This window comes from Procambarus clarkii, chromosome 45, assembly GCF_040958095.1.
Source record: "Procambarus clarkii isolate CNS0578487 chromosome 45, FALCON_Pclarkii_2.0, whole genome shotgun sequence".
NCBI classification, from domain to species: Eukaryota; Metazoa; Arthropoda; class Malacostraca; order Decapoda; family Cambaridae; genus Procambarus; species Procambarus clarkii.
In genome coordinates this window covers 18,082,492-18,105,212 of record NC_091194.1, presented here as the reverse complement: position 1 = coordinate 18,105,212, position 22,721 = coordinate 18,082,492, and the positions used below count along the sequence as shown (strand labels likewise).

At 52.8% G+C, this 22,721-nt stretch overlaps 1 protein-coding gene across 1 annotated transcript; it reads right to left on the bottom strand.

Annotated features, from left to right (window-relative positions):
• Positions 1-16,522: 16,522 nt before the first annotated feature.
• Positions 16,523-21,722, bottom strand: LOC138350478 (uncharacterized). The gene is made up of 2 exons (XM_069301482.1): positions 17,224-21,722; positions 16,523-16,727 (listed from the first exon to the last, which is right to left on the bottom strand). Exon 1 carries the CDS (start codon positions 21,651-21,653, stop codon positions 18,291-18,293), a length of 3,363 nt encoding a protein of 1,120 aa, XP_069157583.1. The 5' UTR covers positions 21,654-21,722; the 3' UTR covers positions 16,523-16,727; positions 17,224-18,290.
• Positions 21,723-22,721: the final 999 nt, after the last annotated feature.

The window sequence follows — 22,721 nt, the reverse complement described above, 5'->3', positions numbered from 1 at the left end:
TTGCCTCAAACCTCTATCTGTTCTCTACATACAGTGAGAGTGGACTCCCCCGTTTTGGGGCGGGTCCATACTCCACCTCGCCTGGCGGCGGTCCTCACTCGCTGGGAGGGTCTTCCTCCATCCGGAGCCGGGCTCCCTCAGTCGTCCGTCAGAGCTCAGAGGGGATGGACGTCGCTCCGTGCTCCTCCCTCTTCACTCTCCTATTTCAGGCCTTCTGCCTTATTAAAACATGTCTAACCTATAAATAAACATCGCTACTGTCGCTGGGCACACGACCAACTACAAGCAATCACTATGAACTGGTGTATATCGTGCTTACCACAGGTTAACTGGTCGAGGGCGCTTTCCCTCTGACGGCGTCTGGTCAGGGCGCTCCACACAGCCCACGAAAATGCCTCTGAGCAGCTTATTAAACTCTCCTCGCCGTCCAAGACTTGACACCACAACGTTCTCAGCTCAATTCCACAGCTGGCACGTCTGCACACTTCTCTTCTCTTAGAGATATATCACTAGGGGTTCCCTTCTGGCGGGAGCTCAAACGGAGCGCGGCTTCCCCCTGCGATGTCTGGCACTCAAGTGAGGTCAAGGTCCTCCGGAAGCGAGCCTCACGCCTCCAGCAAAATGTCCACATCTCCTAGCCAGTCATTTATCTATTTCCTTACTTACTGCCCATAATCTTAAATTGTTTTACATATCCAACCAGCCATTTTTCATATGGGTTATCACCTCAATATTTGCTAGACCTTCTAGTTAGGTCAGGCTTGCTGAATAACTCTCAAGGAGGGAGACTCGTTTCTCCTGTAGGCTGAGATCATAACACCATGAAGCGTTGCCTGAGACCAGGAAGCGTTGCCTGAGACCAGGAAGCGTTGCCTGGGAAAAGGGAGCGTTGCCTGGGACCATGAAGCGTTGCCTGGGACCATGAAGCGTTGCCTGGGACCAGGAAGCGTTGCCTGGGACCATGAAGCATTGCCTGGGACCAAGAAGCGTTGCCTGGGACCATGAAGCGTTGCCTGGGACCATGAAGCGTTGCCTGGGACCATGAAGCGTTGCTAGGGACCAGGAAGCGTTGCTAGGGACCAGGAAGCGTTGCTAGGGACCAGGAAGCGTTGCTAGGGACCAGGAAGCGTTGCTAGGGACCAGGAAGCGTTGCCTGGGACCAGGGAGCGTTCCCTGGGACCAGGAAGCGTTCCCTGGAACCAGGAAGCGTTGCTAGGGACCAGGAAGCGTTGCCTGGGACCAGGAAGCGTTGCCTGAGACCAGGAAGCGTTGCCTGGGACCAGGAAGCGTTGCCTGAGACCATGAAGCGTTGACTGGGACCACGAAGCGTTGCTAGGCACCAGGAAGTGTTGCTTGGGACCATGAAGCGTTGGCTTAGGGTTAGGATACCCAGTAAATTCATAAATGCCGTTTTCTGCATAAATAATAAATTAGAAAACGGGAAGACGTATAAAATAGCGTTATTCTATATATTACTCGAGTTCTAAAGCAACCCAAAATTTAGCCTATGGTTTCTTTATATATTTTGTCCCTATAACGGTAGGACATGTTTTGTCCCCATGTCTGTCTCTCTCTCTTCTGTGGTAGGCATAAGTGGGTGGAGGGAGGCATATGTGGGTGGAGGGTGTGGAGGGAGGCATAAGAGGGAGGAGGGTGAGGAGGGAGGCATATGTGGGTGGAGGGTGTAGAGGGAGGCATGAGTGGGTGGAGGGTGAGGAGGGAGGCATGAGTAGGTGGAGGGTGTGGAGGGAGGCATGAGTGGGTGGAGGTTGAGGAGGGAGGCATGAGTGGGTGGAGGGTGTGGAGGGAGGCATAAGTGGGAGGAGGGTGTGGAGGGAGGCATAAGAGGGAGAAGGGTGAGGAGGGAGGCATAAGTGGGTGAAGGGTGAGTCGGGAGGCATAAGTGGGTGGAGGGAGGCATATGTGGGTGGAGGGTGTGGAGGGAGGCATAAGAGGGAGGAGGGTGAGGAGGGAGGCATAAGTGGGTAGAGGGAGGCATATGTGGGTGGAGGGTGTAGAGGGAGGCATGAGTGGGTGGAGGGTGAGGAGGGAGGCATGAGTAGGTGGAGGGTGTGGAGGGAGGCATGAGTGGGTGGAGGTTGAGGAGGGAGGCATGAGTGGGTGGAGGGTGTGGAGGGAGGCATAAGTGGGAGGAGGGTGTGGAGGGAGGCATAAGAGGGAGAAGGGTGAGGAGGGAGGCATAAGTGGGTGAAGGGTGAGTCGGGAGGCATAAGTGGGTGGAGGGAGGCATATGTGGGTGGAGGGTGTGGAGGGAGGCATAAGAGGGAGGAGGGTGAGGAGGGAGGCATAAGTGGGTAGAGGGAGGCATATGTGGGTGGAGGGTGTAGAGGGAGGCATGAGTGGGTGGAGGGTGAGGAGGGAGGCATGAGTAGGTGGAGGGTGTGGAGGGAGGCATGAGTGGGTGGAGGGTGAGGAGGGAGGCATGAGTGGGTGGAGGGTGTGGAGGGAGGCATGAGTGGGTGGAGGGTGTGGAGGGAGGCATGAGTGGGTGGAGGGAGGCATAAGTGGGTGGAGGGTGAGGAGGGAGGCATGAGTGGGAGGGTGTGGAGGGAGGCATGAGTGGGTGGTGGGTGTGGAGGGAGGCATGAGTGGGTGGAGGGAGGCATAAGTGGGAGGAGGGTGTGGGGGGAGGCATGAGTGGGTGGAGAGTGTGGAGGGAGGCATAAGTGGGTGGAGGGTGTGGAGGGAGGCATAAGTGGGAAGAGAGTGTTGAGGGAGGCATAAATAGGTGGAGGGTGTGGAGGGAGGCATAAGTGGGTGGAGGGTGTGGAGGGAGGCATAAGTGAGTGGAGGGTGTGGAGGAAGGCATAAGTGGGTGGAGGGTGAGGAGGGAGGCATGAATGGGTGGAGGTGTGGAGGGAGGCATAAGTGGGTGGAGGGTGTGGAGGGAGGCATAAGTGGGTGGAGGGTGTGGAGGGAGGCACAAGTGGGTGGAGGGTGTGGAGGGAGGCACAAGTGAGTGGAGGGTGTGGAGGGAGGCATAAGTGGGAGGAGAGTGTTGAGGGAGGCATAAATGGGTGGAGGGTGAGGAGGAAGGCATAAGTGAGTGGAGGGTGTGGAGAGAGGCATAAGTGGGTGGAGGGTGAGGAGGGAGGCATGAGTAGGTGGAGGGAGGCATAAGTGGGTGGAGGGAGGCATGAGTGGGTGGAGGGTGAGGAGGGAGGCATGAGTAGGTGGAGGGTGTGGAGGGAGGCATGAGTGGGTGGAGGGTGAGGGAGGCATGAGTGGGTGGAGGGTGTGGAGGGAGGCATAAGTGGGTGGAGGGTGTGGAGGGAGGCATAAGTGGGAGGAGAATGTGGAGGGAGGCATAAGTGGGTGGAGGGTGTGGAGGGAGGCATGAGTGGGTGGAGGGTGAGGAGGGAGGCATGAGTGGGAGGAGGGTGTGGAGGGAGGCATGAGTGGGAGGAGGGTGTGGAGGGAGGCATGAGTGGGTGGTGGGTGTGGAGGGAGGCATGAGTGGGTGGAGGGTGTGGAGGGAGGCATGAGTGGGAGGAGGGTGTGGAGGGAGGCATAAGTGGGTGGAGGGTGTGGAGGGAGGCATAAGTGGGAGGAGAATGTGGAGGGAGGCATAAGTGGGTGGAGGGTGTGGAGGGAGGCATGAGTGGGTGGAGGGTGAGGAGGGAGGCATGAGTGGGAGGAGGGTGTGGAGGGAGGCATGAGTGGGTGGTGGGTGTGGAGGGAGGCATGAGTGGGTGGAGGGTGTGGAGGGAGGCATGAGTGGGAGGAGGGTGTGGAGGGAGGCATAAGTGGGAGGAGAGTGTGGAGGGAGGCATAAGTGGGTGGAGGGTGAGGACGGAGGCATGAGTGGGTGGAGGGTGTGGAGGGAGGCATAAGTGGGAGGAGGGAGGCATAAGTGGGTGGAGGGTGTGGAAGGAGGAATAAGTGGGTGGAGGGTGTGGATGGAGGCATAAGTGAGTGGAGGGTGTAGAGGGAGACATAAGTGGGTGGAGAATGCAGAGGGAGGCATAAGTGGGTGGAGGGTGTAGACGGAGTCATAAGTGGATGGAGAGGTGTGGAGGGAGGCATAAGTGGGTGGAGGGGTGTGGAGGGAGGCTTAAGTGAGTGGAGGGTGTAGAGGGAGACATAAGTGGGTGGAGAATGCAGAGGGAGGCATAAGTGAGTGGAGGGTGTGGAAGGAGGAATAAGTGGGTGGAGGGTGTGGATGGAGGCATAAGTGGGTGGAGGGTGTAGACGGAGTCATAAGTGGATGGAGAGGTGTGGAGGGAGGCATAAGTGGGTGGAGGGGTGTGGAGGGAGGCTTAAGTGAGTGGAGGGTGTGGAGGGAGGCATAAGTGGGTGGAGGGTGTGGAGGGAGGCATAAGTGAGTGGAGGGTGTGGAGGGAGGCATAAGTGGGTGGGGGGTGAGAGGGGAGGCATAAGTGGGTGGAGGGTGTGGATTAGGCATAAGTGGGTGGAGGGTGTGGAGGGAGGCATAAGTGGATTGAGGGTGTGGAGGGAGGCATAAGTGGGTGAAGGGTGTGGGTGAGGCATAAGTAGGTGGAGGGTGTGGAGGGAGGCATAAGTGGGTGGAGGGTGTGGAGGGAGGCATAAGTGGATGGAGGGTGTGGAGGGAGGCATAAGTGGGAGGAGGGTGTAGAGGAAAGCATGAGTGGGTGGAGGGTGTGGGTGAGGCATAAGTGGGTGGAGGATGTGGAGGGGGCATAAGTGGGTGGAGGGCGTGAAGGGAGGCATAAGTAGGTGGAGGGTGTGGAGGGGGGCATAAGTGGGTATAGGGTGTGGAGGGAGGCATGAGTGTGTGGAGGGAGGGGTTAAGTGGGTGGAGGGTGTGGAGGGAGGCATAAGTGGGTGGAGGTTGGGGAGAGAAGCATAAGTGGTTGGAGGGAGGCATAAGTGGGTAGAGGGTGGGGAGGGAGGCATAAGTGGGTGGAGGGTGGGGAGGGATTCATAAGTGGGTGGATGGTGTGGAGGGGGCATAAGTGGATGGAGGGCGTGGGTGAGGCACAAGTGGGTGGAGGGTGAGGAGGGAGGCATAAGTGGGTGGGGGAGAACGACATAAGTGGGTGGAGGGTGTGGAGGGGGCCATAAGAGAATGGAGGGCGTGGGTGAGGCATAAGTGGGTGGAGGGTGTGGAGGGAGGCATAAGTGGGTGGAGGGTGTGGAGGGAGGCATAAGTGGGTAAAGGGTGTGGAGGGAGGCATAAATGGGTGGAGGGTGTGGAGGGAGGCATAAATGGGTGGAGGGTGTGGAGGGAGGCATAAGTGGGTGAAGAGTGAGGAGGGAGGCATAAGTGGGTGGGGGGTGGGGGAGAAAGACATAAGAAGGTGGAGAGTGTGGGTGAGGCATAAGTGGGTGGAGGGTGTGGAGGGAGGCATAAGTGGGTGGAGGGTGTGGAGGGAGGCATAAGTGGGTGGAGGGTGTGGAGGGAGGCATAAATGGGTGGAGGGTGTGGAGGGAGGCATAAGTGGGTGGAGGGTGTGGAGGGAGGCATAAGTAGGTGGAGGATGTGGAGGGAGGTATAAGTGGGTGGAGGGCGTGGATGGAGGCATAAGTGGGTGGAGGGTGTGGAGGGAGGCATAAGTTGGTGGATGGTGTGGAGGGAGGCATAAGTGGGTGGAGAGTGAGGAGGGAGGCATAAGTGGGTGGGGGGTGGGGGAGAAAGACATAAGTAGGTGGAGAGTGTGGGTGAGGCATAAGTGGGTGGAGGGTGTGGAGGGAGGCATAAGTGGGTGGAGGGTGTGGAGGGACGCATAAGTGGGTGGAGGGAGGCATAAATGGGTGGAGGGTGTGGAGGGAGGCATAAGTGGGTGGAGGGTGTGGAGGGAGGCATAAGTGAGTAGAGGGTGGGGAGGGAGGCATAAGTGGGTTTAGGTTAGGGAAAGAGGCATAAGTGGGTTGAGGAAGGCATAACTGGGTGGAGGGTGAGGAGGGAGGCATAAGGAGGGTGTGGAGGCATATGTGGATGGAGGGGTAGAGGGAGGCGTAAGTAGGTGGAGGGTGTGGAGGGAAGCATAAATGGGAGGAGGGTGTGGAGGGAGGCATAAATGGGTGGAGGGTGTGTAGGGAGGCATAGGTGGGTGGAGTGTGGGTGAGGCATAAGTGGGTGGAGGGTGTGGAGGGAGGCATAAGTGGGTGGGGGGTGTGGAGGGAGGCATAAGTGGATGGAAGGCGTGGGTTAGGCATAAGTGGGTGGAGGGTGTGGAGGGAGGCATAAGTGGGTGGAGGGTGTGGGTGAGGCAAAAGTGGGTGGAGGGTGTGGGAGAGGCATATGTGGGTGGAGGGGTGAGGAGGGAGGCATAAGTGGGTGGAGAGTGAGGAGGGAGGCATAAGTGGGTGGAGGGTGTGGAGGGAGGCATAAGTGGGTGGAGAGTGTGGAGGGAGGCATAAGTAGGTGGAGGATGTGGAGGGAGGTATAAGTGGGTGGAGGGCGTGGATGGAGGCATAAGTGGGTGGAGGGTGTGGAGGGAGGCATAAGTGGGTGGATGGTGTGGAGGGAGGCATAAGTGGGTGGAGGGTGTGGAGGGAGGCATAAGTGAGTAGAGGGTGGGGAGGGAGGCATGAGTGGGTTTAGGTTAGGGAAAGAGGCATAAGTGGGTGGTGGGTGTTGAGGGAGGCATAAGTAGGTGGAGGGTATGGAGGGAGGCATAAGTGGGCGGAGGGTGTTGAGGGAGGCTTAAGTGGGTGGAGGGTTTGGAGGGAGGCATAAGTGGGTGGAGGGTGTGGATTAGGCATAAGTGGATGGAGGGTGTGGAGGGAGGCATAAGTGGATGGTGTGGAGGGAGGCATAAGTGGATGGAGGGTGTGGAGGGAGGCATAAGTGGGTGGAGGGTGTAGAGGAAAGCATGAGTGGGTGGAGGATGTGGGTGAGGCATAAGTGGGTATAGGGTGTGGAGGGAGGCATGAGTGTGTGGAGGGAGGGGTTAAGTGGGTGGAGGGTGTGGAGGGAGGCATAAGAGGGTATAGGGTGTGGAGGGAGGCATAAGTGGGTATAGGGTGTGGAGGGAGGCATGAGTGTGTGGAGGGAGGGGTTAAGTGGGTGGAGGGTGTGGAGGGAGGGGTTAAGTGGGTGGAGGGTGTGGAGGGAGGCATAAGTGGGTGGAGGTTGGGGAGAGAGGCATAAGTGGGTGGAGGGTGGGGAGGGATTCATAAGTGGGTGGATGGTGTGGAGGGGGCATAAGTGGATGGAGGGCGTGGGTGAGACACAAGTGGGTGGAGGGTGAGGAGGGAGGCATAAGTGGGTGGGGGAGAAAGACATAAGTGGGTGGAGGGTGAGAAGGGAGGCATAAGTGGGAGGAGGGAGTGGAGGGAGGCATAAGTGGGTGGAGGGTGTGGAGGGGGCATAAATGGGTGGAGGGCGTGAAGGCAGGCATAAGTGGGTGGAGGGTGTGGAGGGAGGCATAAGTGGGTGGAGGGTGTGGAGGGAGGCATAAGTGGATGGAAGGCGTGGGTTAGGCATAAGTGGGTGGAGGGTGTGGAGGGAGGCATAAGTGGGTGGAGGGTGTGGGTGAGGCAAAAGTGGGTGGAGGGTGTGGGAGAGGCATATGTGGATGGAGGGGTGAGGAGGGAGGCATAAGTGGGTGGAGAGTGAGGAGGGAGGCATAAGTGGGTGGGGGGTGGGGGAGAAAGACATAAGTAGGTGGAGAGTGTGGGTGAGGCATAAGTGGGTGGAGGGTGTGGAGGGAGGCATAAGTGGGTGGAGGGTGAGGAGGGAGGTATAAGTGGGTGGAGGGTGTGGGTGAGGCATAAGTGGGTGGAGGGTGTGGAGGGAGGCATAAGTGGGTGGAGGGTGTGGAGGGAGGCATAAGTGGGTGGGGGAGAACGACATAAGTGGTTGGAGGGTGTGGAGGGAGGCATGAGTGGGTGGAGGGTGTGGAGGGAGGCATAAGTGGGTGGAGAGTGTGGAGGGAGGCATAAGTAGGTGGAGGATGTAGAGGGAGGTATAAGTGGGTGGAGGGCGTGGATGGAGGCATAAGTGGGTGGAGGGTGTGGAGGGAGGCATAAGTGGGTGGAGGGTGAGGAGGGAGGCCTAAGTGGGTGGAGGGTGTGGGTGAGGTATAAGTGGGTGGTGGGTGTGGAGGGAGGCATAAGTGGGTGGAGGGTGTGGAGGGAGGCATGAGTGGGTGGAGGGTGTGGAGGGGGCATAAGTGGGTGGGGGAGAAAGACATAAGTGGGTGGAGGGTGAGAAGGGAGGCATAAGTGGGAGGGGGAGTAAGACATAAGTGGGTGGAGGGTGTGGAGGGAGGCATAAGTGGGTGGAGGGAGTGGAGGGAGGCATAAGTGGGTGGAGGGTATGGAGGGGGGCATAAGAGAATGGAGGGCGTGGGTGAGGCATAAGTGGGTGGAGGGTGAGAAGGGAGGCATAAGTGGGAGGGGGAGTAAGACATAAGCGGGTGGAGGGTGTGGAGGGAGGCATAAGTGGGTGGAGGGAGTGGAGGGAGGCATAAGTGGGTGGAGGGTGTGGAGGGGGCATAAGTGGGTGGAGGGCGTGAAGGGAGGCATAAGTGGGTGGAGGGTGTGGAGGGAGGCATAAGTGGATGGAAGGCGTGGGTTAGGCATAAGTGGGTGGAGGGTGTGGAGGGAAGCATAAGTGGGTATAGGGTGTGGAGGGAGGGGTTAAGTGGGTGGAGGGTGTGGAGGGAGGGGTTAAGTGGGTGGAGGGTGTGGAGGGAGGCATAAGTGGGTGGAGGTTGGGGAGAGAGGCATAAGTGGGTGGAGAGTGTGGAGGGAGGCATAAGTAGGTGGAGGATGTGGAGGGGGCATAAGTGGATGGAGGGCGTGGGTGAGACACAAGTGGGTGGAGGGTGAGGAGGGAGGCATAAGTGGGTGGGGGAGAAAGACATAAGTGGGTGGAGGGTGAGAAGGGAGGCATAAGTGGGAGGGGGAGTAAGACATAAGTGGGTGGAGGGTGTGGAGGGAGGCATAAGTGGGTGGAGGGAGTGGAGGGAGGCATAAGTGGGTGGGGGAGAACGACATAAGTGGGTGGAGGGTGTGGAGGGAGGCATAAGTGGGTGGAGTGTGTGGAGGGAGGCATAAGTGGGTGGAGAGTGTGGAGGGGGGCATAAGTAGGTGGAGGATGTGGAGGGAGGTATAAGTGGGTGGAGGGCGTGGATGGAGGCATAAGTGGGTGGAGGGTGTGAAGGGAGGCATAAGTAGGTGGAGGGTGTGGAGGGAGGCATAAGTGGGTGGAGGGTGTGGAGGGAGGCATAAGTGGGTGGAGGGTGTGGAGGGAGGCATAAGTGGGTGGAGGGTGAGGAGGGAGGCCTAAGTGGGTGGAGGGTGTGGGTGAGGTATAAGTGGGTGGTGGGTGTGGAGGGAGGCATAAGTGGGTGGAGGGTGTGGAGGGAGGCATGAGTGGGTGGAGGGTGTGGAGGGGGCAAAAGTGGGTGGGGGAGAAAGACATAAGTGGGTGGAGGGTGAGAAGGGAGGCATAAGTGGGAGGGGGAGTAAGACATAAGTGGGTGGAGGGTGTGGAGGGAGGCATAAGTGGGTGGAGGGAGTGGAGGGAGGCATAAGTGGGTGGAGGGTGTGGAGGGGGGCATAAGAGAATGGAGGGCGTGGGTGAGGCATAAGTGGGTGCAGGGTGAGAAGGGAGGCATAAGTGGGAGGGGGAGTAAGACATAAGTGGGTGGAGGGTGTTGAGGGAGGCATAAGTGGGTGGAGGGTGTGGAGGGGGCATAAGTGGGTGGGGGAGAAAGACATAAGTGGGTGGAGGGTGTGGAGGGGGGCATAAGAGAATGGAGGGCGTGGGTGAGGCATAAGTGGGTGGAGGGTGAGAAGGGAGGCATAAGTGGGAGGGGGAGTAAGACATAAGTGGGTGGAGGGTGTGGAGGGAGGCATAAGTGGGTGGAGGGAGTGGAGGGAGGCATAAGTGGGTGGAGGGTGTGGAGGGGGCATAAGTGGGTGGAGGGCGTGAAGGGAGGCATAAGTGGGTGGAGGGTGTGGAGGGAGGCATAAGTGGGTGGAGGGTGTGGAGGGAGGCATAAGTGGATGGAAGGCGTGAGTTAGGCATAAGTGGGTGGAGGGTGTGGAGGGAAGCATAAGTGGGTGGAGGGTGTGGGTGAGGCAAAAGTGGGTGGAGGGTGTGGGAGAGGCATATGTGGGTGGAGGGGTGAGGAGGGAGGCATAAGTGGGTGGAGAGTGAGGAGGGAGGCATAAGTGGGTGGGGGGTGGGGGAGAAAGACATAAGTAGGTGGAGAGTGTGGGTGAGGCATAAGTGGGTGGAGGGTGTGGAGGGAGGCATAAGTGGGTGGAGGGTGAGGAGGGAGGTATAAGTGGGTGGAGGGTGTGGGTGAGGTATAAGTGGGTGGAGGGTGTGGAGGGAGGCATAAGTGGGTGGAGGGTGTTGAGGGAGGCATAAGTGGGTGGAGGGTGTGGAGGGGGCATAAGTGGGTGGGGGAGAAAGACATAAGTGGGTGGAGGGTGTGGAGGGGGCATAAGAGAATGGAGGGCGTGGGTGAGGCATAAGTGGGTGGAGGGTGAGAAGGGAGGCATAAGTGGGAGGGGGAGTAAGACATAAGCGGGTGGAGGGTGTGGAGGGAGGCATAAGTGGGTGGAGGGAGTGGAGGGAGGCATAAGTGGGTGGAGGGTGTGGAGGGGGCATAAGTGGGTGGAGGGCGTGAAGGGAGGCATAAGTGGGTGGAGGGTGTGGAGGGAGGCATAAGTGGATGGAAGGCGTGGGTTAGGCATAAGTGGGTGGAGGGTGTGGAGGGAAGCATAAGTGGGTATAGGGTGTGGAGGGAGGCATGAGTGTGTGGAGGGAGGGGTTAAGTGGGTGGAGGGTGTGGAGGGAGGGGTTAAGTGGGTGGAGGGCGTGAAGGGAGGCATAAGTGGGTGGAGGGTGTGGAGGGAGGCATAAGTGGGTGGAGGGTGTGGAGGGAGGCATAAGTGGATGGAAGGCGTGGGTTAGGCATAAGTGGGTGGAGGGTGTGGAGGGAAGCATAAGTGGGTGGAGGGTGTGGGTGAGGCAAAAATGGGTGGAGGGTGTGGGAGAGGCATATGTGGGTGGAGGGGTGAGGAGGGAGGCATAAGTGGGTGGAGGGTGTGGAGGGAGGCATAAGTGGGTGGAGGGTGAGGAGGGAGGTATAAGTGGGTGGAGGGTGTGGGTGAGGTATAAGTGGGTGGAGGGTGTGGAGGGAGGCATAAGTGGGTGGAGGGTGTGGAGGGAGGCATAAGTGGGTTGGGGAGAACGACATAAGTGGGTGGAGGGTGTGGACGGAGGCATAAGTGGGTGGAGGGTGTGGAGGGAGGCATAAGTGGGTGGAGAGTGTGGAGGGAGGCATAAGTAGGTGGAGGATGTGGAGGGAGGTATAAGTGGGTGGAGGGCGTGGATGGAGGCATAAGTGGGTGGAGGGTGTGGAGGGAGGTATAAGTGGGTGGAGGGTGTGGAGGGAGGCATAAGTGAGTAGAGGGTGGGGAGGGAGGCATAAGTGGGTTTAGGTTAGGGAAAGAGGCATAAGTGGGTTGAGGAAGGCATAACTGGGTGGAGGGTGAGGAGGGAGGCATAAGGAGGGTGTGGAGGCATATGTGGATGGAGGGGTAGAGGGAGGCGTAAGTAGGTGGAGGGTGTGGAGGGAAGCATAAATGGGAGGAGGGTGTGGAGGGAGGCATAAATGGGTGGAGGGTGTGTAGGGAGGAATAGGTGGGTGGAGTGTGGGTGAGGCATAAGTGGGTGGAGGGTGTGGAGGGAGGCATAAGTGGGTGGAGGGTGTGGAGGGAGGCATAAGTAGGTGGAGGGTGTGGAGGGAGGCATAATTGGGTGGAGGGTATGGAGGGAGGCATAAGTGGGTGGAGGGTGTGGAGGGAGGCATAAGTGGGTGGAGGGTGTGGAAGGAGGCATAAGTGGGTGGAGGGTGTGGAGGGTGGCATGAGTGAGTGGAGGGAGGCATAAGTGGGTAGAGGGTGGGGAGGGAGGCATAAGTGGGTTTAGGTTGGGGAAAGAGGCATAAGTGGGTTGAGGGAGGCATAAGTGGGTGGAGGGTGTGGAGGGAGGCATAAGTGGGTGGAGGGTGTAGAGGGAGGCGTAAGTAGGTGGAGGGTGTGGAGGGAGGCATAAGTGGGTGGAGGGTGTGGGTGAGGCATAAGTGGGTGGAGGGTGTAGAGGGAGGCGTAAGTAGGTGGAGGGTGTGGAGGGAGGCATAAGTGGGTGGAGGGTGTGGAAGGAGGCGTAAGTAGGTGGAGGGTGTGGAGGGAGGCATAAGTGGGTGGAGGGTGTAGAGGGAGGCGTAAGTAGGTGGAGGGTGTGGAGGGAGGCATAAGTGGGTGGAGGGTGTAGAGGGAGGCGTAAGTAGGTGGAGGGTGTGGAGGGAGGCATAAGTGGGTGAAGGGTGTGGAGGGAGGCGTAAGTAGGTGGAGGGTGTGGAGGGAGGCATAAGTGGGTGGAGGGTGTAGAGGGAGGCGTAAGTAGGTGGAGGGTGTGGAGGGAGGCATAAGTGGGTGGAGGGTGTGGAGGGAGGCATAAGTGGGTGGAGGGTGGGAGGGGAGGCATAAGTGGGTGGAGGGTGTGGGTGAGGCATAAGTGGGTGGAGGGTGTGGAGAGAGGCATAAGTGGGTGGAGGGTGTGGAGGGAGGCATAAGTGGGTGGAAGGTGTGGAGGGAGGCGTAAGTGGGTGGAGAGTGTGGAGGAAGGCATAAGTGGGTGGAGGGAGGCAAAAGTGGGTGGAGGGTGGCATAAGTGGGTGGAGGGTGGCATAAGTGGGTGGAGGGTGTGGAGAGAGGCATAAGTGGGTGGAGTGTGTGGGTGAGGCATAAGTGGGTGGAGGGTGTGGAGAGAGGCATAAGTGGGGTGGAGGATGTGGAGGGAGGCATAAGTGGGCGGAGGGTGTTGAGGGAGGCATAGGTGGGTGGAGGGTGTGGAGGGAGGCATAAGTGGGCGGAGGGTGTTGAGGGAGGCATAAGTGGGTGGAGGGTGTGGAGGGAGGCATAAGTGGGTGGAGAGTGTGGAGGGAGGCATAAGTGGGTGGAGGGTGTGGAGGGAGGCATAAGTGGGTGGAGGGTGTGGAGGGAGGCATAAGTGGATGGAGGGTGTGAAGGGAGGCATAAGTGGGTGGAGGACGATGGCGTGACTGGGAGACAACTAGAGTCAAAGCTTGCGTGCTGTGTATATTGTCTGAGCCTTCCCCCCCCCCCATCTCTCTCTCTACTGCTTACTGGTGTTCCAGGCTCTGATGGGGCTACTTACTGGTGTTCCAGGCTCTGATGGGGCTACTTACCGGTGTTCCAGGCTCTGATGGGGCTACTACCGGTGTTCCAGGCTCTGATGGGTCTACTACCGGTGTTCCAGGCTCTGATGGGGCTACTTACCGGTGTTCCAGGCTCTGATGGGGCTACTTACTGGTGTTCCAGGCTCTGATGGGGCTACTTACCGGTGTTCCAGGCTCTGATGGGGCTACTACCGGTGTTCCAGGCTCTGATGGGGCTACTACCGGTGTTCCAGGCTCTGATGGGGCTACTTACTGGTGTTCCAGGCTCTGATGGGGCTACTACTGGTGTTCCAGGCTCTGATGGGGCTACTTACTGGTGTTCCAGGCTCTGATGGGGCTACTTACCGGTGTTCCAGGCTCTGATGGGGCTACTACCGGTGTTCCAGGCTCTGATGGGGCTACTTACTGGTGTTCCAGGCTCTGATGGGGCTACTTACTGGTGTTCCAAGCTCTGATGGGGCAACTACCGGTGTTCCAGGCTCTGATGGGGCTACTTACTGGTGTTCCAGGCTCTGATGGGGCTACTTACCGGTGTTCCAGGCTCTGATGGGGCTACTACCGGTGTTCCAGGCTCTGATGGGTCTACTACCGGTGTTCCAGGCTCTGATGGGGCTACTTACCGGTGTTCCAGGCTCTGATGGGGCTACTACCGGTGTTCCAGGCTCTGAAGGGGCTACTACCGGTGTTCCAGGCTCTGATGGGGCTACTTACCGGTGTTCCAGGCTCTGATGGGGCTACTACCGGTGTTCCAGGCTCTGATGGGGCTACTACCGGTGTTCCAGGCTCTGATGGGGCTAGTACCGGTGTTCCAGGCTCTGATGGGGCTACTACCGGTGTTCCAGGCTCTGATGGGGCTACTACCGGTGTTCCAGGCTCTGATGGGGCTACTTACCGGTGTTCCAGGCTCTGATGGGGCTACTTACCGGTGTTCCAGGCTCTGATGGGGCTACTTACCGGTGTTCCAGGCTCTGATGGGGCTACTTACCGGTGTTCCAGGCTCTGATGGGGCTACTACTGGTGTTCCAGGCTCTGATGGGGCTACTTACTGGTGTTCCAGGCTCTGATGGGGCTACTTACCGGTGTTCCAGGCTCTGATGGGGCTACTACCGGTGTTCCAGGCTCTGATGGAGCTACTTACTGGTGTTCCAGGCTCTGATGGGGCTACTTACTGGTGTTCCAAGCTCTGATGGGGCTACTACCGGTGTTCCAGGCTCTGATGGGGCTACTTACTGGTGTTCCAGGCTCTGATGGGGCTACTTACCGGTGTTCCAGGCTCTGATGGGGCTACTACCGGTGTTCCAGGCTCTGATGGGTCTACTACCGGTGTTCCAGGCTCTGATGGGGCTACTTACCGGTGTTCCAGGCTCTGATGGGGCTACTATCGGTGTTCCAGGCTCTGAAGGGGCTACTACCGGTGTTCCAGGCTCTGATGGGGCTACTTACCGGTGTTCCAGGCTCTGATGGGGCTACTACCGGTGTTCCAGGCTCTGATGGGGCTACTACCGGTGTTCCAGGCTCTGATGGGGCTAGTACCGGTGTTCCAGGCTCTGATGGGGCTACTTACCGGTGTTCCAGGCTCTGATGGGGCTACTTACCGGTGTTCCAGGCTCTGATGGGGCTACTTACCGGTGTTCCAGGCTCTGATGGGGCTACTACCGGTGTTCCAGGCTCTGATGGGGCTACTTACCGGTGTTCCAGGCTCTGATGGGGCTACTACCGGTGTTCCAGGCTCTGATGGGGCTACTACCGGTGTTCCAGGCTCTGATGGGGCTACTACTGGTGTTCCAGGCTCTGATGGGGCTACTACCGGTGTTCCAGGCTCTGATGGGGCTACTACCGGTGTTCCAGGCTCTGATGGGGCTAGTACCGGTGTTCCAGGCTCTGATGGGGCTACTACCGGTGTTCCAGGCTCTGATGGGGCTACTACCGGTGTTCCAGGCTCTGATGGGGCTACTTACCGGTGTTCCAGGCTCTGATGGGGCTACTACCGGTGTTCCAGGCTCTGATGGGGCTACTACCGGTGTTCCAGGCTCTGATGGGGCTACTACTGGTGTTCCAGGCTCTGATGGGGCTACTACCGGTGTTCCAGGCTCTGATGGGGCTACTACCGGTGTTCCAGGCTCTGATGGGGCTAGTACCGGTGTTCCAGGCTCTGATGGGGCTACTACTGGTGTTCCAGGCTCTGATGGGGCTACTACCGGTGTTCCAGGCTCTGATGGGGCTACTACCGGTGTTCCAGGCTCTGATGGGGCTAGTACCGGTGTTCCAGGCTCTGATGGGGCTACTACCGGTGTTCCAGGCTCTGATGGGGCTACTACCGGTGTTCCAGGCTCTGATGGGGCTACTTACCGGTGTTCCAGGCTCTGATGGGGCTACTACCGGTGTTCCAGGCTCTGATGGGGCTACTACCGGTGTTCCAGGCTCTGATGGGGCTACTACTGGTGTTCCAGGCTCTGATGGGGCTACTACCGGTGTTCCAGGCTCTGATGGGGCTACTACCGGTGTTCCAGGCTCTGATGGGGCTAGTACCGGTGTTCCAGGCTCTGATGGGGCTACTACCGGTGTTCCAGGCTCTGATGGGGCTACCTAAACAATATATAAGGTGAGGGTTGTACTGGTACCAATGCCAAAGGTGAACTAATGGTAAATGAAACGCGATGTGTTTGTCCCGTAGAGTATTTATTGATTTAATAAACCTTATTCACTCCTGTACTCACCTAATTGTACTCACCTAATTGTGCTTGCGGGGGTTGAGCTTTGGCTCTTTGGTCCCGCCTCTCAACTGTCTATCAGCTGTGTTGATGATATCCTCATAATGCAGCCAGAGTCTGCCAGTGCAGACCGCCTATCACATGCCTCTGTATGACTAACCATCCTGTGTGATGGGGACTTGTAGCACCTCGTAGCTAGCTTTTTGACACACTGTACTCCCCTTTCATATAGTCTAGGGGCAGCTGCATAACTGCAGGTGTACCTAAATGGGTTAATAATAAAATAATAATGGTTGAGGAGCAATCCAATCGTGTACTGGACGGACTGCAGCTGTCTGAAGGTTTTATGGAAATAATATTTGCACGCGATCAGTGTCAGGTTAAACAACTGACTGACCTCCACACAGACAGAGCTAGCGACACTACACCTAGCTACCAGTACATTAATAAAACACAGGAGGAGGAATAATATTTTGTGATTCAAAGTGTGTTCTTCCAGCCATTGTAATCTTCTCGTGGAAGATCGACAGCAAGAACCTCATTCTAGCAATTATAAATGACCTAATTGCTGCACAGATTAAAGGGGTCTCGAATCTCCTTTGTATGGATACCTTCACACATAAATATAACCTGTGGGAAAAACCTGCTGGGATTGATATAAGAGGAGACTACCAGGGACTTGTACTGAACTAAATTAAAAATTTACTGTCTGCAAATTAATTCAACTAAAATCTCTAGCTAGGGTTGTAAATCCTAATTCCTCTTTTCCTAATGACAGACTGTGGGCTGTAAGGGACAGGTGGGGTGAATGACTTAGTTGATAGAAGTTCCAATCCACCTGTAGACAGGGATCTCACATCAGCTTGTATTTTATACAAGGATAAGATTTAATAAATTCAGTTATATGACTGAACACTGGCTCTGTTTAAATCAGAGATTTAAACATACATAGTCTAACCTAGTACCATAACTTAACAGCCAATATGTACTTATACTATAAACAACAAATTAAATTGTAAAAGTATAATAAATGACCTTAAATGTAGTCTAAATACTGTCAAGTACTAGAAATTATATTCAATTAAATGAACTTATATGATAACTTAAAAATTAACTAAGCAAACAATTGATAACTTAATTTATATATTCAAATATATATGCAGACATATTCAATTTATATGATACAGTTAGCTTGAGTGAATCTCTTCCAACGCTATGGACACTTGTGAGGTTTTTACTTATTGAGGCTGAATTCTTTTCTGACAGAATGGACACTCATGAGGTTCAGTGCTTGGATAAGATTCACAGCTACACTACAATTTTAATAAACGTACCGATGAATGAGGCTTTGCCTCGCTTTTTAACCAACAGACAGATTTATAGGATATTAAAGCTACACAAGCATACAATTGGCCAATCATATACCAAATAACCTTCAATATACTTCTCTGCCAGTCGGGGTGCCTGTCTGACAAGTTTGCCAGACTGATTAACTCTCTCTTGTTGAGTTTAGGCACGATATTTTGCTACAGCGTTGCTGTATGATGATCTGGTAGCGTTGCTACGTGATTGTCCCTGCTGTTGCAGAAGAATGAGTTGATAAAGATAAAGAATGAAGGTGGAGGAAACCGTGTCACCGTGATCTCCACTATACACTCTTATTTTATGTAATGTTCCAGGATTTTCCTTGTAGATATTGTCCAGGTACTCCCCCAGTTCTAGAGAGTATTCACTGGCGATAAAAAATATTAGATAAGGTGTCCTTGAGCTGGTAATGTTCGCTAAGGATCAGTCACTTGTTCACTCATTTGTAAACAAACGCGGAGTGCCGCTGGGCTTGTTGGTGGGCGCTTCACTCCCCCCATCGCCCTGCCATGCTCTCTGAGCACGGTAGCCTTCAATGAATATTGATTGATTATTTTTACAGTCTAGACTTATGATTAAGATAAGATGTGATTATAATATAATTAGATATAAGATTTAAAGATTATAAGTAGTATTTGAAAGTACCACTGAATCTTATTAAGGATTCGATTTTTAATCCTACCGGATGTTGAATCAATGTTCCAATAGTTTTTTAATTAACAAATCCTTCTAGAAGCTTCTGGATCCTTGAAAGATCATGTACAAAGTCACGTAGGCATCAAAAGGGCCCCTGTTGCGTACGTGTTCATGGTGCCATTGTCATCCAGGATCAAGCTATATAATGAATCTTTCATGATTCTAATATGATTTTGATACGATTTAGATATGATTTTGATATGATTTAGATATGATATAGAAATTATACATTTCTTAGATGATTATTAGATATGGTGGGTAAAAATTTCCCACATCTTCCAGAGGGAGAGAACTGGCACAGAGTCCAATACTTAGGACAATAGTAACCATATGTATTTATTTACTCTCCATTGGATTGATAATACAAGTGCAAATTTTGCTTGCACTTTTCTGCTGCTGTCCGTTGTGGACGATTGTGTCTGTTAGGAGTCTGTGGGTCTTGTGGAGTTAGAGTGTCTTGAGGTCTCTCAGGATCTAACTGCAGCTGGCTCACTGATTCCATGTGGATGAGTTTGTCCAATGTCTTCAGGGAAGTTGTTCCTTTAGACAGGATTTTGACTATTCTCAAAATCCCCTGACTATCTGGATGGACTGAGACAACTTTACCTAATGGCCAGTCAGCTCTAGGGCCATCACTGTCTACCAAGACAATATCGCCAGGTTGGAGATTAGCTATATTATGTGGGACATTGGCCCCATAGTGATGTTCTCGTAGAGATGTAAGATATTCTTTTGTCCAAACATCATTCCATTTTTGGATTATGCTGGACAGATGCTTATACCCCTGAACCAACTCGCTCTGACCCACATATGAGGGATCTCTGATCTCATCATCCACTAGAGATGGTACTGGAGTCAGAAGTCTTCCATACATTAGGTGGGCAGGACTTAATGGCTCATGTTGAGTAGGATCCTCAGACAAGTAAGTCAACGGCCGGTTATTCACCCTTGATTCTATTTCCGTGATTACTGTCTGGAGCTCTTGAAGATTGATTTTCTGACGGTGTAGAGATTTTCTCAAGGATCTTTTTACAGTTCCTATTAACCGTTCATAAAATCCTCCGTGCCATGGGGCTCTCGGAGGGATAAATTTCCATCTGCAATGACGCTGTTCCAGTGTGGAAGTAACTGCAGGATGGGAACAGATTTCCCGTAGACATGCTTCTCCAGCTACCAAGTTTGCTCCATTATCTGAAATCATCAGCTTAGGGCATGATCGGCGTGCTGCGAATCTGCGGAAAGCTTGAATAAATGATTGAGCAGTCATATCGGGTGTTACCTCTAGATGTACTGCCCTAGTGGTAGCACAGGTGAACAGACAGATGTATGCCTTGATAGGTTGCTTATCTGCAGTCCCTGTTAGATATATTGCTCCTGTATAATCTACTCCTGTCGTTTCGAAAGGTTGTAGATGGACCACTCGTTCCTTTGGTAGGGGTGGTGGCCCTGGATAAGAGCAAGTTCTTGCATCGTACCTTCGGCATATCATGCAATTCTTCAAGATTGATTTGACTGACTGTCTTCCCTGAGGAATCCAGTACTGCTGTCTGATTTGTGTGAGTGTGTCTAACACTCCTCCATGTTTGATGATTTGTTGATGTGTATGCAACACAATCAACCTTGTGATCCAATGATTTTTTGGTAAAAGCCATGGATGCACGGTATCTAGATTGATATCTGCGTGTTTAAGTCTCCCTCCACAACGCAGAATGTTGTGATTTTCTTGGTCTATCCACAGACCGAGATTGTGTTTTAACTTATGAGGAAGATTTTCATAGTTATTCCCATAAGTTTCTCTCTGGGCTTGTCTTACCCAATAGATAAGTGCATCTGGAAAAGTGTATTTTATACCTTTTTTCCTGAGATAATGAAACACGTTCTGTGTTACATTGATTAATTTGATGAGCGAGGAGTAACGAGTACAATCCAAGACTGATATTTGAGCTTGCTGCCTGGTGGTAGTTATGGTTTGTGTCGTAATGACGTGTGGCTTTTGTTCAGGCCAACTACCATTCACTAACCATCGAGGCCCATGAAACCAAATATCTGCCTTTGCAAACTGTTTAAATGTCATACCTCTTGATAAGAGATCAGCTGGATTATCCTTTGTTGGTACATGCAACAATTGAAAGCCTGCGGAAATTTCTTTAATTTCCGAGACGCGATTTTTTACATATGGAGTTGGACAGTTGTCGTTTCGTACCCATTGTAAGACAGCTTCATTGTCAGACCATATAATGACATCTTTGATGTTCATGGTAGACAAGACTTGTTTGATATGCACTGCTAAGCGTGTTCCAGTTAGCAGTGCTGTTAGTTCCATCTGAGGCAAAGTCCTCTTTTTTAATGGAGCGACTCTGGCCTTAGAGGTGATAAGATATGATTGATTAGAAGTCACTAAGTAAGCACAAGCTCCAAAAGCTTTGGCTGACGAGTCTGCGAATACATGTAGTGATACTTCTTCATTTTCCTCGACTATGTGTCTCGGAAAGATTATCTTTTCAACTAAAGTTTGTTCTTGAGCCACTTCCATCCAAGCTTTTTGTAACTGGATTGGTAGTGGATCATCCCAACCAACCTTAGCCTTCCATGCTTCTTGCACCAATAAACGCCACTTGATAGTCAAAGGATTTAGTAGACCAAGTGGGTCAAATACTTTGCTAACTTGTGAAAGCAAATCCCTTTTTGTAGTGATGTTGTAATTTACTGGCACAGATTTGATCGATATTGTGTCCGAGATTAAATCCCAATCCATGCCTAACACCTTTTGTGATTCTGGTACGTGATATTCAGGGTAATCTCTTGCTATTTGATTATTCAATGTTGCATTATTAGAGGCCCAAGATTGTAGTGGCATGTTTGCACCTTGTAGCTCCTTGTTAGCCTCTTGATATAATTGTAACAGTTCAGTAGTACTGTTAACTGTCCCTTGAAAATTATCTACATATAGATTTTGACTGATTTCAGTCTTACAGGGACTTGATGATTTCTTCAGATGAGTATCTAGAGTTGCTTGCAATAGAAATGGACTGCTTGTCGCCCCAAAAAGAACTGATGAGAATCTGAAAGTCACTACTGGACTATTGACATCTTCTGGGTTCTCTACCCATAGAAACTTAGTGAAGTCTCTATCTTCTTCTTGTAAGCCAACTCTTAGAAAGGCCTTACTTATATCTGCTGAATACGCATATTTGTTAAGTCTAAACTTCAACAGTATGTCATACAATTTCTGAGTTAGACTTGGACCTGTTTGCAAACAATCATTTAGACTGGTTCCTTGGGGTCCAGATTTAGAGCTACAATTAAAAACTATCCGTAAAGGAGTCGTTTTTGATTCTCTCATTACAGCCATGTGAGGTAAAAAATGGCCTGTTTGCGTATTGTCATGTTTCACGACTTCGATGAATTTATTCTTTAATTGTTGAGCAATAATCTCATGATAGAGTTTTAAATGCTCAGGCCTTTTTCTTAGCTTTGCTAGTTGAGATTTAAATTGACTGTAAGCCATGTGATAATTGGTAGGTAAGGTTTTATGGTTGATTTTCCATGGTAGCCTTACCCAGTACTGTCCATCATGGTACTGTACAGTTTCTAAGTACTGATTGTATGCACAGACATCATCAGGACTTGGTTGTTCAGGAATTATTCCTATGGCATCAAGTTCCCACAATTGAGGTACAGATTCCAATCCATCATCAATCATGTGGGGGATTTTAAGTGGTGACTGTTCTTTGCCTAGTCATGCCACTATTACAGTTTCTGTATGATGTGATTTTCAGGAGTTGAAGGTTCAAGATCTAGTATAGGTCCTGTCATCAATATGCCTCCTGCTGATTTGAGTATATTCATACCCATAGATTCTTCTGATCCCAGAATGAATCGATGATAGTAGTCAGCTCCAATCAGGATTCCGATATCTCCTATGTAGTCAGAATCAAGCAGAGGATCTGCTAATTGTATTCCTTTTTCTTTTAGGAATTTAATAGTTGCTGTCAGACCAGTCACTTCCATTTCAGTAGGAATTTTATCAACTACCATGGCTTCTACTGTCCTTTGGGATGTACCTAGACAGACATTGAGTTTTACTACTGGAAAGGTTCTACGACCAGAATTAGTAAAAAACCCTGATATGGAGGTAGATACTTGCTTTGAAGATTTAAGTTGTAAATCTTCTGCCATCTTTTTACTGATAAAGGTTTTCTGTGACCCTTGATCAAAAAAGCCTCTAGTTGGAATACAAATTCCTTGATTGCATAGTTCTAGCTGTGCAGTAGGCAATATGGCTGTTGTAACAATTTCTGTATCCAAGTCGTTGACATTGCTCATTACTGTACAAAATTGTACGGCTGTAGTGGTATTATCATCTTTGGGCTTTGCCTGAGATGCAAGTTGATTATTGGAAGTCTGTGATCTGGATTGAGTGTTAATATCACTACAGAGTGCTGTGTGATGTACACTTTTATGACAATATTGGCAGTTTTGCAATGGAGTGTTACACTCACTTGTATCGTGCTTCCGTAGACAACGGATGCACCTGTTCAGAGATTTCAGTCGATCGATTCGACTGGCACGGCCTACATAAACTGTGCATTGATAAATGGTATGTGCTTCTTGACAGAATAAACATTTTGGGGCACTTGTAGCTCCTTTTGTCTTATCTGTCTTAGGAGCTTTATTTCCTACAGTTCTGTTAACTGTGGGGGATATAGCATAAGAGCCAACATTATTCTGTTTCCACTTTGCAGAAGAGGAATTTTGTTGCCTTGATTTT